At 40.7% G+C, this 18,054-nt stretch overlaps 1 protein-coding gene across 3 annotated transcripts in view; it reads right to left on the minus strand.

Annotated features, from left to right (window-relative positions):
• Positions 1-25: 25 nt before the first annotated feature.
• The window catches only part of cecr2 (CECR2 histone acetyl-lysine reader), a 33,377-nt gene continuing 15,348 nt past the window's right edge, over positions 26-18,054 (minus strand). For 2 of the 3 annotated variants that reach the window (XM_086072706.1, XM_086072705.1), the window contains 14 exons: positions 17,098-17,156; positions 16,826-16,986; positions 14,493-14,579; positions 14,192-14,342; positions 13,135-13,264; positions 13,022-13,059; positions 12,859-12,950; positions 12,615-12,741; positions 11,689-12,044; positions 11,485-11,616; positions 7,818-8,613; positions 4,599-6,468; positions 4,280-4,343; positions 26-3,147 (listed from right to left, as the gene is read on the minus strand). In XM_086072706.1, the coding sequence (XP_085928832.1) occupies positions 4,295-4,343; positions 4,599-6,468; positions 7,818-8,613; positions 11,485-11,616; positions 11,689-12,044; positions 12,615-12,741; positions 12,859-12,950; positions 13,022-13,059; positions 13,135-13,264; positions 14,192-14,342; positions 14,493-14,579; positions 16,826-16,986; positions 17,098-17,156 (4,048 nt within the window). In that variant the 3' untranslated portion in view covers positions 26-3,147; positions 4,280-4,294. The remainder of the gene's footprint in view (positions 3,148-4,279; positions 4,344-4,598; positions 6,469-7,817; positions 8,614-11,484; positions 11,617-11,688; positions 12,045-12,614; positions 12,742-12,858; positions 12,951-13,021; positions 13,060-13,134; positions 13,265-14,191; positions 14,343-14,492; positions 14,580-16,825; positions 16,987-17,097; positions 17,157-18,054) is intronic. The other variant, XM_086072707.1, reaches the window with a different exon arrangement.

Raw genomic sequence — 18,054 nt, forward strand, 5'->3', positions numbered from 1 at the left:
TTTGATATTGACACAAACACTTCAATTTGAGCAAACTTATTTATTTCTAAGAAATGTACAGTATAGAAATTAATCCAGTCCATTTCCCAAACAATCCGTGTCATTCAAGTCAAAAAGAAAAAAGAAAAAGTAAAAGTTAACTCATTTTCAAATTAAACAGGTAACTCTTCATACTATCCAGTATCCAACATTTAAAAACAAAACAGAAACTTGGACAGCACACTTATATTAAAATTAACACAAATGAAGAAAAAATACATACAGAAAATAGCAAATAAATATATTACACATCTAAATGGTTTTCGCTATTGAATGACATTGGACTTGTGCACACGCATACATATACACACTGATAACTGGCATCAATTCTGCACAACTGACACACACGGGAATACAAACACTTGCGCACACACCTGTACACTGTAAGAAACCACCACCCACAACTTCACATACTGTATCCTTGTAAAACAGTACAAGTGAAGACACAACCTCCGAGCCCTCATTAGATCCACTACATTTCACAATTTTAATAGAATACCAAAGCATAACTCCTGGAAGCTACTATTTTTTCCCCCTATTAATCCTGCATCATCAACATATATAAAACTTAGGTACCTGTTGCTATAAATGTTTTATTGCTCCATGCCAAACTACAGTACCATCCATAATTATTGGCACCCCTGGTTTACGTGTGTTAAAAGCCTTAAAATAGATTAAATTTTTATTGCAGCAGCGTACTCATACTGAAAATTCTAGAAATGGTTCACCAGACAGAATTAAGTTCCTTGCCTCCTCCCATGCACATCTCAGTTCCCAGACCTCAACCCCATTGAAAACCTGTGGCGTGACCTAAAGGGGAGAGTGCCTGCCAAGGAGGACCCAGGTCACTGGATGATTTAGAGACATGTGGAAAGAGGAATGGTATAAGATCTGTAATTTCACATATGAAATATTTTGTTTTTTGTTGGCAAAACGGGGGGGGGGGGGGGGGTTCTACAAAGTGATTGTGGCACGTGATTTGATGTACTGTAAAACAATACAGTCATTTCAGAGGGAATTCCGTCAATGATGGATGCCCGTTTTATTGGCGAACAGAAAACTTTGAAAAACTGACAGACTAGGGAACGTCAGTTAAAAAAAAATGTTTTAATAAAAAACATTTCACCACTCACCAGTTCATCACGATGATGACGGATTGACGGACCGTTGAAATTTACTGATGATCCTAAAATAGTAGCGACCGGTGAAGTTGACTGTATTCACTGTAATTTAGCCATGACAAAAGCACAGTTAAAATATGGGACGATGGATTGACAATTACTGTTTGGTTCAGCTTTAAATATGATGGATTGACAATGTTGGCCGTTGACGAAAGAAGATACAGTGACGTGTCTACCTATGATAATTTCTTAATATGGGGGTAAATTCAATTAAAGGTTGGATTTTCCTCTTTTTAAATATGTTGCTACTATGATTAAAAAGCAAACAACTAAATTAGAAGCTAAAGAACGCAACTTAATCAGGGGTGCCAATATAGTGCATGTCAAACTTACCAATTTGCACATGGATAAAAAATATGCAAGTAGGAAGGCAACCACAAATACATCAACACCATGTATTGTGTACAAGTATGCAGTGTTAATGTAAAATTGTCATTTAGGATGTTTTAACAAGATTCATTTTATGTCACATCTGTATTCGGTAGAGCAGTGAGCACCATCATTTGGCACAGCATGACAACATTTACTAAAGACGCTAATATATGATCAAGCCTAAAATGAATTTTTGAAAAGTAATGGACTTACAGGGCGCTGTAGAATCCACAGATTGGCTCATCGAGGTAGACTGACTTGCTGTCAAACAGATCGAGATATAAAACAAAAAACAATGGTGGCGGCTCTGAGGTCAAAACAAAACAAAAAAGGTATAAAAGATACCCCAAAAACGATTAAATCCACTGTGTGACATCAAATAAGCCCAGTGAGAAATAAGACATTCAAATTCATGACTTCATGAAAACAAAAGGAAAAGTGGATCTCACATGAAACGGGTCAACTTGCTACAAATATAGTAAAATGTTTCCTTCAAGCTGCACCTCTTTCATAACAGTGGATGAAAATACCCGTACAAAGTGTAGTCCCTGAGAGGAGGAAGCAAATTACAGAAGCAAACACGCAGAGGAACAAGGCTGTTCATATCACATCTCGACATAGCGCAAAAATGCAAAACGCCAAATGTCACATTAGATGTTCAGTATGGGGTTTCTCTCAAAATGTAACAGCAGGCATGAACACGACTTCTGACGATGTTGCCTTCGTTACAGATTAATCTATTCAACTAAGCAATTGGCGGATAGATTTGTATTTATTTATTCATATAAACAAGGATTTACTCAAAAATAAAGACTATCCAAGGCCGCTCAGTTTCAGGAGGTTTAGTTTAACAAAGCCACAGTGCATGATAGAGTCAGGTCAAATCCAATACGACCAGCGAAGGACGTAGTAAAATAGTGTATTTTCTTTAGGATTACAAAACACAGTGTCTAAGTGGAAACGGATAGGAAGCGGGTGGAAATAATTAGAATAGCTATTCATCCATATTTTTCCCCCTCTCCTTCACAGCTAGTGTGCTTATCATCTAAACATTCACTCATACATTCAAAAAAAGCAACCAAAGACAACTGGACCCGAGTTGTCTGGGTCAAGGAGACAGTCTCACTGTACACTCTTCGTTCATTAAAGTACCTGAGTTTTAACAAGTCGAGTCAGTAGATAACGGCAACATTATAAAAAATTTAAAAAAAGTTCCCCCTCCCTGTGTATATTTCGATTGATCACAATGAAAAGGGCAGTCCAGTGGTAAAGTCAATTAATAGAAGATCCAAGTGTATGTTGTGACAACTGTTCTTTCTGTGTCTACAAAACAACAACACATAAGGACCGCAATCTCTTTGTTCACAAGGGCTCAGTCAAATTTAGATTTAGGGGTTTTCCAGCAGTACTTCCAAGTACAACCAAAACTGGAAGCCAGTGTAACAAAATTGAACAAGTGGCCATATACTGTACTGTATGCTGTAAATCATGCCTTCTGTAGTGTGTGAGGTGGGTCAGCATGTCCAAGTCTTCCTTTTGCTTCGGTTCATCATGCCTGAAAGGGGGGGAGACAAAAAATTATTCAGGTTTGGGAAGCTAAACATGTTGTGTTGTATGAAGTACATGGGTCAATCCTTATCACAATCAGTCATCATCAAACGTAGCAGTGTAAAAACTCTATAAACCCGTTTCCACCAACGATATCTACTCTGCTCTAAACATTTGCACACATACAATGATAAGTCTCTTAAAATGTGTTTCCTCTTTTTTTTTTATACCATTTTGTTTGGATGTATGTCATTTTAGCATGGCCTATAAACTTATCTGCTGATAAACATAGTGTGCACAGTTTAAGTGATACTAAATCATTATCATATGGCTTTATTGTCTACTAGTTATTAGATAAAATAAGTCCTTCTGATCATGTATATTTTTTTCCTGTAACCATTTTACATATAAAATTGCTATTCACCCTATCATTATGGAGTAACTGACCCTTTTAGAAAATCCCTAGCTAATCCCAGTTGTCATTGGGCGAGAGGCAGGACAAACCCACAACTGATCACCAGCCAATCACAGGGCACAAATGGACAAACGATTCATACACATGTTCATATTACACTGGTCTGCAATAATAATAATAATAAAGCATAAACAAAGTAGCCAACAACATTTTCTTGGGCAGTTTCGGATGTAGAATCCAAATATATCATTAGATTTTTGTTGGTGTAATTTGACAAATAATAATAATAATAATAATAATAATAATAATAAATACAATGACTACATAAAAATAGCCGGAAAAACTAAATGAAAAACTGGAGCATGAGGGGTAAGCTGAATGGTACCACCATATTCAGTGTGAAAAACTAATCTAGAAAATATTTCATTCTTGTTTATGTTTTAATGCAGACCAGTGTTACAGTGTATATATCGAATCTGCTGCAAAAAAATAAATAAAAATGCTCACCCTGTCATTGTCAACCCTGTCAGGAATTTTTATCACTGTATGTACAGTACATTGTTTACTATCAATTAGTTAATAAAAAACTAATTTCTTAACATCTCGAAAACCTCAAAGGCACGTTATGTTAATATTTACTCACATAGAAAATATATTATGAAAACGAAGTTTGACTTGGATAACTATTTGAAGTACATTGTAACATGAGAACCACATCACTCACGTAATACAATGCATGTTACACTTGCTTGGAGCTTGAACCGCCTGGCGCAGTCATCACCTGTTGCCTGTTACACACCACACAATGACATAACTAAGTAGTCAGACTTATACTGGTCATTTTGATAGTATTAATGACTCAAATTACAAATACTTTGAGTCTGATAAAGTCTTCAAAGAACACATAACTTGCCACAAGAATTAAGTTGTAAACAAAGATTTGTTATTAGCAAAGACAAAAGTCATCCTTCGCAAATAAATCTAGAAATGCATTTTGAGATTTGCTTTGTCAGTATGTAAAGAGAAAATGTTTGTTTTTTTACCCCGGGTGTAGGGTGTTTCTAGATGCCAAACCTCTCTGCTGCATCATCATACTTTGAAAGTGGCCACCAGAGCGAGGGTACATGGCCATGCGCATCTGACCAGGGGAGAGAGGCAACTGCTGGGGCCGCTGAAGAGCCTCCATCAGGTGTGGGTGAGGTCCCCGCACAGTATATCGTCCTGGATCTGGGCATGGCGGTCTAGTGTAAAGTGCTCCATTACTAACCCCATTGGGGGATGGTGGCGCACCACCTGGATGCATTCCTGGATGCATTGCTGGGTGCGCACTGCGAGTGTCATATATGAAGCCAGGTGAAATATGTGCGGTGGAGGCAAATGGCTGGTTGCGATGGTGGCGGGTGGCAGCGTTGTGGCTATCAAGATCCAGGATGTCTTTCGGACTTTCAGGTTGCTCCAAGCTCCCCTTAGTTCGAATGCGCTTTGTTGGACTATCGCTATCACTGTTTCTGATTTCCCACTTCCTCTCCTCCAAGCCTCCAACTTCCGGGGACAACAAACTCACAGTAGTGGAGCCCTCAGAACCTGTGGGTGACACCCACCCACCATTGGCCTGATTGTTTCCTTTGGCATTCGCTGAGGGCAGGTAGGTAGTAGGCAGCATGGTCTGCTGAGATTGCTGCCAACATTCTGGAGGGTAACCGCCTCTACTGTTGGCACGATTATGGGCCTGCGGTCGGGGGTAATAGTGTTCCTGCTGGAATGGCGGTGGCGGGTACATGCTAGGGTGGGCATGGAGATGCTGAGGGCCGGGCATGTGAAATGAATAGGCAGTTTTTTGTTGCTGGTGATGGCTGGAGTGGTTTGGGGTATTGTGGAGAGGGTTGAGGGTCTGGTTGTGATAAGGGTGGTGAGCAGAATGAGAAATGGACCTGGTCATGCTTGTCTGGCTATATTGTGGATGTGGGGGGTTCTCCATGCTGTATGAACACGTGCCTCCATTTACCTGGGCTTGGGAATGAAGAGGCATTGTTGTATTGTGAGAAGGTGCTGGACCTCTTTCTGCCTGCACACCTGGGTTACTACTCAGCATCTGGGTTCGATGATGGTTAGGACTAAACTGCTGCTGTTTATAAGCAGTATTAGAAGACCCAGATTTCATTGCATGTACACCTTCCATGTCTCGCCGACTTGCAGGCTCGCTCGGTGCTTGATCTCCATGCTCTGCTTGGCTTGACTGGGAGGGTAAGTGTGGAGTAGGGTGGCTGGGGGGCAGAGAGGTGAAGGGGGCTGGATGAGGAGGTCCGGATTGGGCTCCCTGTGAGGCACCATGTGACATGCCATGCATAGAAATGCTCGGATTGCTTTGGGAGATAAGTGGAGTTTGCAGTTGGGTTGTGTTCAGGCTCATCTGTGGAGGCGAGTTGTGACGGTGGTTAAGAGCTGGCCCATTTAAAGTTTGTTGGGTTGGACGTTGCTGGAGCTGCTCGTTATTCTGATGTGTATTTAGCATGTGTACCGAGTTGCTTTCAGACATGGATGGTGACGCACACTGTTGAACAAGTGCAGGGCTCTGGAGAGGACTGCTCTGTGCATGTTGAGCAGTGTTAGGTGGATAAGGATTATTGGAATTCTTACTACTAACATGCAAGTGCAGGGACACAGAAGTAGATCCATTATTTTGAAGCTGCCCATCTGCTTCTTGCATTAGGCGCTCTACTCCACTCAGTGATAATTTTTGTCCAGACACATTTTTCTGAGGTCTTTGAGGGCTCCGCACTCCTTTTGCTGGCCCACTGTGGTGTTGCGTGGGGTTTAGAATGGATGCGTGCTCTTGGTTAACTGAAACAGTGTTGTCTGATGAAGGGAGTTCATTGGAAGCACCTTTTACAGTCACTTTGTTTTCTGATGTTCCTGTCAACAACAACAAATGAAAGGGACATAAACATAATGCCTGATTGTATACAATCACTATTTAGTATGTACCCTATCAAATATATTTTTGATTTATTTTCTATTTCTAGAAACATTGGATACATATTACATAAGCCAACGCCTAAAATTGAAGGTGTTAGTTTTGGCAGGTTGTGATCCCTTTAACAAGTAAGTCAAAGTGGCCAAAAAGAAAAAAAAATAGATAGTCATCATTTGGATATGAAATATGTCATGTTTATATGTGATATGACATGCATTATAAGACATACAGCCTAACTAAAATGTCAATGTAAAAAAATCCAAAGCATGTCCAAACACTTTTTGTTGCATAAATTGACATTGCTACAAGTCTACAAAATCATTACTGGATTTTTCTACCACAATATATGATCTGCTTTCAAATAGTCACTACAGACTCACTGTGTAGGTCTAATATAGGGATGTTTTTCCGAAACACTGAAAAGATTAATGATTAATCAAGGTAAGTAGTAAGTTAGTTAATATTACCTCTTTCAACAGTGTCTTAATATACCAAGAGTATGGTAACACAGAGGGCTAAACTGGCTAAAAATATTGCTTTTACCAAATATTTCAAACGAAAATTACTGTTTGGCAGTGAAAGAACCCAACCACCACTAGGTTTCCCACATAAAAAAACAACAACCTTGTCATCTCCATGTAGTACTTATGTGTCAGAAGCTCGTTTGTCACTCTATATCTTTATACTAAATAGAATGGCTGATCGAGGCTTTATAATTGAAATGTGCTCAATTCTTGGAAGAGAGCAGGTTTGATTTAAATTTTTTCAAAGCAGACTTTCTGACATTTGTCTATATGGACTTCCCAACTGTCAGCTGAAAAAGGGATTGAAGCAAAACAATGTGCACAATTCACGTGCAGCTAATGCCAAATCTCAAACCTTTTAATTTTTAAAATATAAAACGTAGTTCAATGCCATATCCTGGGCTGGCCTTACTTTTCCAGGTCATGATCACTGTGTAAAAAAAAAAAAATTGTATAAAAAAATGTATATTGTATCAATAATCCAAGAAACTTAACATAATTAAACTTGATTATAACTCGTATTTTATGAGTTGATTCTATTTGGTTGAATGAATGTGACATGCCATGTATTTTATTTAAAAAAAAACCTGCCTTTTCAACGTGCTAATGAATATTCAATTTTGCTCAAAAAGCTAATGACAAAAAACACAGCCTAAGAGACAAACACTTGACTGTAAAATAGGAATGAGATTGATTTTGGCTTACCCTTACCAGAAGCAGTATAAACAAAACAACAACAACAAAAAACCTTAGATCAGATCTACCTTTGGGCTGAATGTCTGTATGTGGGGAAGACTGGCCGTCTGGCCCATTGTCTCCAGCAGGACGCAGCAGCTGAACCTCAGGGGCTGGGGGAGGCTGCTGAGAGGGACGAGTTGGGATGCTGCCAACCCCTGAGGGGGACTTGGCTTGTTGAAAGTTGCCCACGTCCTGACGGGGGGAACCAGCAGGAGGTCTCGAAGAGGCTGACAGCTGTTGTAAAGCTAGCATTTCTGGACTTTCCAACATAGAGGCTAACCCAGTCTTGGTGGAGGAGTCTGAGTGGGCTAACGGAGAGCATTGCTGCACAGGACCCAGGGAGCTGACCACTGCTGCAGACATTTGGTATTGTGCATTGGGAAGGGGATGTGGATATCCAGCAGCTTCCGGCCATGGTTTATGTCCCACTGGAGGTGGCACCCCTCCATAACTCAAATTGTGCTGGCTGACCATACTAGGGTCTTGCATGTGTGTTCCACTCGGTCTCTCCGGACGCTGGTGATTCAAACTACCGGTAGTCCATATGTTAGACAGTCCCATACCAAGAGATCTCATGCCTGTGTAATTGTGCTGTTGAGGCCCGTCAGGCCTTGATAACTGGTTCCCCATTGGGTGTATCGTGTGGCCGTCTGGACGGTAGTGGGATGGGTATATGCTGGCTTCAGAAGGAGGCCTAAGTTGAAGGGCCATTGGACGGGGGCCCAGAGATGGGCCATGTGTTGGACCCATATAAGGGTGGTGCTGCTGGTGAAGAGGCTGGTTACCCTCGGGGCCAATTGGATACCTATGGCCCATATGATGCTGAAAATATAACCAAAAAGGGAACAGGTTTACAACCATCTGTGTGTGAGGGGTTGAACAGATTAGTGGACTAGCTGACGAGTCATTGATGTCCACGCTTAGAGTCGACTAATTGCTATTCATGTGTTTTTGGCATCTTGTCTTCCAGTTAGCTAATTTAAAGAGGACTTTTGGCTCGCTCATCTGCTTCCAACATTGAGGAAAAGTCAACATTTGCTACCTTGGGAAACACTCGCAAACCTTCGCCTTCACCGTGCACAGGACTTCACTAATTACAACTACAATTAGCGTAATGGTGAGTATTTGTTTCTATGCGCCCAAAGTTCTAAGTATTTGCTTGAAATTTGTCTATCGTGCAACAAAGGTCAGGGATTGCTTTAAAGTACTGACGGTGAGGGCAATTTGGACTTTCCAATTGTTTCAATCTGAACCATTACATTTTATATGAAATAGCAGGTGTAGGTTCATCAATTCAATGCATTGTTCTTTAAAACGGGTTTTTGATCAATTCATGTAGGTGCAAAAGTAAGTGAACTCTGAGCTGCATTGCTTAAAACAAGCAGTCAAGTAGGATCAGGTAGGACAAATTGGTAGCTAAACTAACCACTGAAATGGACCAATGAAATGAGAGGTTTAGCGAAGAAATTGTGCATCACTGACTGAAACAGAGACAAAATCACATCACTTTAGTCTTGCCCAGGTGAACCCCATACAGGTCAGTCATGCTGAGAGGAAGAGAAATCTCAGGGGACCTCAGGAAGTGGGTAGTGACAGCACATCTGTCTGGGGAAAGCTATTAAGTCATCTAAACAAAATTGATCAACTCATTCCACTGAAGCAGATCATCTGCAACTAGAGAACACTGAAAATTACTACAATCCTGCCTAGTAGTTGACGACCTTCTAAAATATCAGCAAGAACTACAAGAAAAATGATAATTCAGGTAAAAAGCCAACTCGAACATTACATCAAGGGATTTGCAGACTTATTTTGCTGCATCTGGGATACATGTGCATGCTTCAACAATCAGAAGAAAAGTCAATGGACAAGGCTTTCATGGGACGCTTGCTAGGTAGAAGCCTCTGCTCACAAAAAAGATCAAAGCTGCCCATCTCAACTTTGCCAGTGAGTACCTGGACAACACTGAAGCTTTTTGGAAGTCCCTTCTGTGGACAGATGAGTCCAAAATTTAACTGTTTGGTCACAACTAAAACAGTCATGTTTGGTGAAAAGTCAACACTGCAAACCAGCAAAAGAACCTTCACCCTAGAATGAAGCATCGGGGTGAGAATGTTAATTCTGGGCTGGCTTTTCATCCTCAGGACCTGGACAACTCCACATAATCCAGGGAATCATGAATTCAGAGGAATATTGTGAAATCCTGGATCATAACCTAAAGTCGTCCTTTGTGAAGTTACAGCCTAGTAAACAATGGATCATGCAACATGACAATAATCCAAAGCATTCCAGCAATACAACCAAGGAATGGCTAAAGAACAACAAGATTAATTTTCTGGATGTGCCCAGTCAAAATCCAGACTTAAATCCTTTCAAAATACTGTGGCGGGACCTGAAGCGGGCAGTTTATACTAGACGCCCATCCAACCTCTCTCAACTGGCTGCATTTTGCAAGGAAGAGTGGCAAAAATCCCCCAAAGTAGAAGTGAAAGACTGATAAATCACTAAAGAAAGTGTTTGGATGAAGTTGTCAATGCAAAAGGAAGTTCAATGTCCGATTTAGTGAGAGGTTCACATAGTTTTGCACCCATGAAATCTGAGTCAAAGACTTTTGTTCAAGAATTAATGACAATATTATCATTCTTTTTGTTAAAGTCCATTATTTTCAATTTCAGCATTGTGGATTTGGGTGTGACTAAACATTTAATAAGGTTATTTTAATATTTTATACAAAAAATCTGACCATGCCTGAAAATGTTTGGCTGAAAATGGCAAAAATATGCATTTATTTATGCATTTTGCAAAATAAAATTCAAGCCGAAAGAATATGGCCGAAAGAGGATGTTGTGATGACGCAAGCAAAAGAAAAAAAAACGGGAAAAAAAACACTGCAAGCAAGTGTGTTTGAATTAAACACCAAACACGGGAGTTCGCCTTGCTCACTGTCGTTTGTGAGCAAAGGCAGCTTTATTGTGCACACCATAGAAGGAGAGGGTTGCTTGTTAAACTATGTTAAATAAATAAATAAATAAATAATAAATAAATAAAGAGTGCTGTCGAGTACTGCACTACAGGTGAGCCACTCGTTCTCCTGCAGCGCCTTCCGTTTTTTTCTTTGATGAGAGCCCCTCTCGAGCGCTTCCACTTTTTCACTTGCATTCTGGTGGCCGTGCTAAATACTTTAGCTAATGTTAGCACTATTGCTATCAACAGTTTTAAACAAGTAAACACTTACCACTATCTCCGGGTGATCTGTACAGGACGCCGTGTGTGACTTTGCAGTCCGCTCCCAAAGCTGATTGGCTCGTGCAAAGAAATGTATTTATGTTTAAATTTGGTGAATATGTTAATGTACCGATTTTAAGTGCGGCGCACCGTGTCCCGCTCCAAATAGCCTACAAATGTGTCATCCGCACCGCACTGCATGCAACAGCGCCCGCCGGTGCAAAGTACTGTACATTGACTATAAAGTGCAATTGCACCGCCAGAAAATGCTCAATTGCTCTCCCCGCATTTGGTGTTTAATGTACCATTCGCTAACATGTCTCTGATGTGGACGCATTTAAATTTATATTGTGCTTTGTTAAAATGTCCGTGCTAAATAGGCCTAAATATTTTACAATAATAGAACACACACACACAGTGGTGGCATTTTCCCCATAAACATGATACAAGTGTAGTAGGACTTTGTACCTGCACATTAAAGTTGTGGGGCAAACGATTTGAGTTGGGGTCGCCAAGCCTTGGAATGTGACCTGGGTAGGCAAAATGGGGATCCATGCTCATTCTATGAGCATACATGTGCGGACCTGGAGGACGATGTAACTGGCCAGACAAGAAGAAGTTAAAATTGCAGTTTTTGTCAACATTTAAATACTGTTATGAATCTAAATATACCTGTTGTCCTGGGTGGTACATGCCCCTGATGTCGCCTTGATGTCTGTGTTGATGGTTCTGAGGAAAGCCCCAATGAGAGTGTGGAACTGGTCTAACTGGTTTGTCAACCTGGTCCTCCAACAGCATTTGGCCTTTGCCTCCCTGCACAATTTGTTTACGCTGGACCTCTTCCGTGGCCTTGATTAAACTTTCAGGTCCCAAATGTTTGCTGCTACGATTTCGCTTTTTATCCTTGCGCTCCTTGTTTTCTTTGCTGATATAGAATTCCTCATCAGTGTCACCATCCTCTGATGGCAAGTGTTTTAATTGGGCCCGGTTAAAACAGCGTTCGAGAGACTCTGCCATCACAGTGTAATCTGGGAGGAAACAGACATAAGTGTGGATGCTTAAACATTTATAACCAAATCCTTTCTTGTTGACCACCCAGACTGACAAAAGAAAATACACACTAACATGTGGCCCACTCACCCCAACCACAACCTTTCATCTTTACGAACACAAATACACAACAGCACACTGATGCTCTTACATACAGACTGCTCTCAAGCTAGCTCTGATCATTCCATTAGGTCGGAGTGCATATGTTGACCCCTGCTCCTTCTATCCTCTCTTCTACCATGGTCCAACATCACCATTCCCACTAACACCCCCCCCCATCCCTAGGGAAAGTATTCAGGAGAATGGATAGCTCTAGAAGGGGGCTTACAAGCTGGAATGTTTCTCTGGCACTAAAGGGCTCAGTTCATCCTGAGCATTTGGAGCACTGCTCAATCATTCCTCATTAATCACTGTCAAGGCTGCCCTGGCCCCTAGCCCTATTTCAAAATTAAGTACATCCCTTTCTTTGTTCCCCATCACACCCAACCCTGGTTGACTGCCTAGATGTTAGTGTTTGTGTGGGTACGTGAATTAATGTTTTCTTTTACCACTTTCTTCTCCGTTGTACTCAATGCAGTTTTTAAATATGAGTTTCACGTCAGAAATAAACTCCTCCTTTGCAACATAATCTCCATCATTTAGTTTCCTCTCAATGGTGGAAAGGTCCATGGGAGTCTAAGGGGAGAGTGGAAAATATCAGATAAAAAAAAAAAAAAAGAAGATGAATAAACTATTTTTGAAGAACTGGCAGGTTCTACAACCAAATGATTGATTATTATGTTGTTTTTGTACCTGGATTATGTCATGGTAATTGGGGGCATAGGATTCATCCACAGGTTCTAAGAAAGGCCAAGCATCTTTATGAGCCTTCAAGGCCTCCAGCACTAGGAAGAGAGAGCAAAGGTCAGAGATGACTACATTCATTCACAGACACCTTTTCTCGGGAAGTATATACCTTTGTATAAACCTGTGTAGTCATCTTCCATGTCAAAGCTGAAAGACAACAAAAGAAACTTGATTCAAGATTATTGCAAATTACTCATTTGAAATTTGGTAAAAGCCTCATACAGTTCTTTAGTGGTTCGTGTTCTGAGGACTGGTGAAGAAGGCTCTAAATTCAGTAGTTCCGGTGGAAGGTCTTTTCCTTCAGACAACAGATAGGCCTTTTCCTCTCGCATCTTCCGTCTCCTGGCTCGCTCTGAGAAACAGAGTGAAGGTGAGAGGCAATGAGAGAGAGAAGGAAACGGCAGTAAGTATTTTCCAAAGAAAACACTCAGCAACCATCCAGAAGTGGTTGCTTGTCTTCATGTTTGTGACACAACGTGTGATCATGCGAGAGCTCTGCCTCAGAGGATTACACTCTTGACCGGTGGTCTTTATGTCTGAGGTGCAAGATTATCGAAGTACCCCCCCATACAATATGACCAACGATGATCAATTGTCCGTTTTTAGCTTTATATGGGGGATGCCAAAAATAAATAAATAAAAAATCTTTAAAGACTCATAAAAATCCTTATGCGTACCGTCCTAGGGTTGATCAAGAGCTCTCAACATGTATCACCACTACTTTTTTTTTTTTTTTTTTTTAAAGATGTTCGCACATGTGTAATACACACAGAACAGTCCATGTCTAGAAGTTCATCTATAATACATTAATGAAGCTGCTCAACTGAAACACAATCAGCAGTTTATTCACTTTTGACAGATTTAGACTTAGAGAGGCAGAGTGATCGTGGTGCTGAATTTTGTCTCTTCTAGTCCATACCTCACAAAGATAGAATGTTGCTGTATTTGGGCAGATTTTCTAATTAATAAATAAAACTGAGTGATGTACATGTGAAAGCCTGCCTGGTGCCCTTGATCTGGTTGTTATAAATACCACATGACAGCCCACTCGGTGATGATGGCAGGTCGCTGATGAAAGAATGTGAATGTGTTGCTTCAACTGTATGTTTGGCATCAAGGTTCATTAGAAGGAAGACTCATTCTGTATGACCCCCATATTATGGTTCATTAAAATGAAGACTCAGGAGGAGGATTCACAAGTAGATGAATGTCACATGTAAAACCTTTTTACATACATAAACACTACGGTTTCTCAGTTTTTGTGTCCCAATCGTCTTACCCTCCACAGCTTTGATCTTTTCAATTTTCTCTCGCTGTCGTTCTTCCTGCTGAAGCCTTTCCACTTCTCGCCGCTGCTCGGCCAGCAAGACCTGCCTGTCCAGCTCTTCATCATTTCTCTTCTCGAACTCGGCTGTGACATTCACGTTGTCCTGAATACAAAGAAACAAGAACATCAGAGCCTGACAGACATGGTCGCTTTATTCACAAGTGGACAGCAGGCACAAAATAATTACAACAGCTGAACAAAACTATACCACTCCATAACTGCTGCAGGAACTAGAGAGAAATGCCACACATGCCTTTTCCTCTTGGTTTATGAATGCTGAGAAACGCTGTAATGCACAGAATGGAGTTGGATCCTCGAGCTTCTGTTTCTGCTCACGCTCCTGAAATAACAGTTAAAAGTTCAAGACTGCACCTTTACCTGTTTAATGCATAATTATGAATTTGGTATTAAAGTAACAGATTTGTATGTTATTGATTCAGTTTCCCGTAGCATTTCATAAGGCCGGCGGCCCGCCAGGCATTTCAAATAACAGCAAACGCAGACCACATGCAACCACAGCAGGCAATGACCTTCACATCTAGAATGTTCACCTTCAAGATAGTCTTGAGACAAGCCCAACGATTGGTACTAGAGTTCAAAATGGTACCCTTCCGATACTAGTGTAGCTCATACTACCAGAGACAAATTCCTTGTGTTTTTACAGACTTGGACAATTATTCTCATGTGATCTGATGTAAACTTGTCAAATACAGTATCCCTCCATGTGCCTCGAGCTGCTGTCACCAGTCAATTAAGGGTCAGTGACAGCAGCCAGGCCTCACTTTGAGGCTAGATGAAGCCTCTTGAATGACAGCTTCGTTGTGCTGTGGGATCCTCTCAACCGTTCTAAGTGGTTACAATGGAGGCCATCCAGGTTGTGCTTCTTGAATGGATAAAACAGTCAATGTTTGCTATACATGTAGTATATACATATACATCTTCTTCAGTTCACTCTGTGCAGCAATCCTATGCATTTCATGATCTTTTAAAACTGCACCTACTTTAACACACTGCTGTTGATTATCCCAGGGGTACATACACTGTGGGTGGGTAGGAAGCAATGTGTTTGTGTTTTTTCTCATTTGTTTTGTGAAGCACTGTTTCTTTTGAAGTATAAAAGGTGCTACACAAATAAAGGATTGACGTTAGCGTTCAACGACTTCTAGACTGGTGTTAGACATTTTTTGTTGTGTGGCATGTCCAATGCTTTACTTGTAGACATAGAGCAGACGTGAAACAACTACTTTTATTTTTGTTTTTGCTTCCCTTTTCTGTCATGTACTCCCACACACTTCTTTTTTTGCCCCCCTCTCATTTTGCTCTCCTCCACCTGCACATACGCAGCTTTTAGATGCCTAAAAGTGCACTTCATAGGAAATCATAGTTTTGACTGGCTTGTGAGTTGACAAGTTTGTCCCACTTCTCAAATTAAATTTGACAAGAGCTGCAAAGAGTGTCTCAATACAGACAGACTTTCAAGGGCCTCTTTAAGAACGTGCCTTTGGTTGAGGGTTTCTTGAGTTAAAAAACACACTAAAGCCATTTATTCAATATGTAAGTATAGTCTTCCAAATGCTTAGCAAGTATTCTCTTGTGTAAATAAGCGGTGTAGGGTTGCCAGAAATGAAGGAAAAGGACAAAGACAATACTAGAGAGCGCATCGTCGAGGTAATCGTCGTACACTGTCCCTGGCAGATTCAGAGAAGCTCGTCCACGCCTTTACCTCCGCCAGGCTAGACTATTGCAATGCACTCCTCATCGGGATTCCTGGTAAGAGCATCCAGAAACTGAAATACATCCAGAACTGTGCTGTCAGGATCCTGATGGAGGTGCACAAGCTTGACCACATCACCCCCATCCTGAAATCCCTGCATTGGCTCCCGGTGTCTCTCAGAATTGAATACAAGGTTTCCCTCCTCACACATCAGTGCATTCACGGTCATGCCCCACAATATCTCAAAGAAGTCCTCATACCGAAGATCACCTCACGAAGCCTCCGCACTTTGGGCGATCGGGCCTTCTTCTCTGTGGCTCCCAGGCTGTGGAAAGATTGTCCCGCCCACCTGAGAGCTCCACAGACTATTTACGTTTACTAACGGGCTGTTAAGACTTCTCTTTTGCAAAAGCCTTGTGCTAGGCTTTTTACTTTTTTACTCTGTAGCACTTTGAGATTGTTGAAATATAAAGTGCGTTGCAAATAAAATGTATCATTATTATTATTATAATCACTTGCATCGGCGCCATCTCGGTGATATTCAAGTCACTTATGTAGATCTTGAACCACTGCACTACAGGAATTGGAGCCCATTGCTTGTGGAACTTGTATAGTTGTAATACATTCAAATAAGCTGTGGAAATGCTACACTGATAAAGAAAAAAAGCTCTCCATTATTCCACCTGTTCCACAGACCCACTGACGCATTATGCTAATTTAATCAATTATTTCTCTTGAAAATTACTCTGTTCACAAATGTACATAAATTCAGAGATTATTCAATTGTCAATTCAATGTTACAGAGTACAGACCTTATGAAATGCTGCCATGTGAAGTTGTGAACTAATGGTGTTGATTTTTCGATATCTGACCTTGTGTTCAATCATGCTGCGTATCTCAGGCAGAAAATTCTGGCTGATGACACGGTAGAGATGGCGATCTTGGGGAGAGAGTTTGTCCTTTATGCTTTGTGCCAAGTTAACCCACTGTTCTTCTGTTTCGCACACAAGTGACCAGCTGCCTCGCTGACGACCTATTGGAAGCAAAAAATATAAAAGGCAGCTGATCCACACACAGGCGTTGGTAAAAACCAAAAAACAACAAATACATTGCTGTTAATGTACTGCATGCATATATATTTCACCTTTAGCAGGAGGTATATAATCCATTCCATTTTCTGTATTCTCTTCACTTTCCGACTCACTAAAAAGACATACAAATATGAAACGATCAGTCAATCAATGCACTCAACACAAGTGTACTTCAATCATTTTGTGAGATCGTATTTACCAGTAGGTTAACTTCTCATAGCGTACACCTAGTCATGTCAAGCTGTATTTTCAATTGACAAAACAAAACAAAAAAACTATACATGATATATAGTGTTCGTTTATTGCTGGGGTAATCTTACATAATACAAAAATACAGGCAATAGGTGAAATACGTTATTTCTTAAAGCTGTAAAAATCCCTCACTGTCCACACACTTTAGATACTTATGTCAGACGTGCGTGTTGCTGCTATGGACTAAACGAAACATAAAGGAATCGAACCATCCTTCCACCCATATACATGCACATCTTTACTCATGTCAACTTCAACCCCTGAAAATATCAAAAACAATTAACACTGTATTTTGGATTTTATGGGCAATTAAGTATTTTTCTCATCGTACAGTGTGCTCATAAGTTGACATACCCCTAGGGTACAGTGGCCTGAAAAGGTATCTGAAGCTTTTTGAATTTCTCACATTTCTGCATAAAATCACCATCAAATGTGATCTAATCTTTTTCAAAATCACACAGATAAAAACAAAAAGGGTCTGCTTTAACTAAAAACACCCAGACATTTATGTGTTATTTTCTAATGATGTTTACAAATAAACAATAGCAGAAGGGGGAGGAATATGTAAATTAACCTTCACATTTTATAGCTGGTTGACCCCGCCACCATTCTTTGGCCGCAATAACTTCAACCAGACACGTCCTGTAGTTGCAGATCAGTGTGGCACATAGATCAGGATCAATCTTTGACCATTCTTCTTTACAAAACTGTGGCAGTTCAGTTAGACTCCTGGGATGTGGCTTCCTTGTGAAGTCCTC

Source organism: Leptonotus elevatus, chromosome 4, assembly GCF_054856555.1.
Source record: "Leptonotus elevatus isolate MCC_2025b chromosome 4, RoL_Lele_1.0, whole genome shotgun sequence".
Lineage (NCBI taxonomy): Eukaryota > Metazoa > Chordata > Actinopteri > Syngnathiformes > Syngnathidae > Leptonotus > Leptonotus elevatus.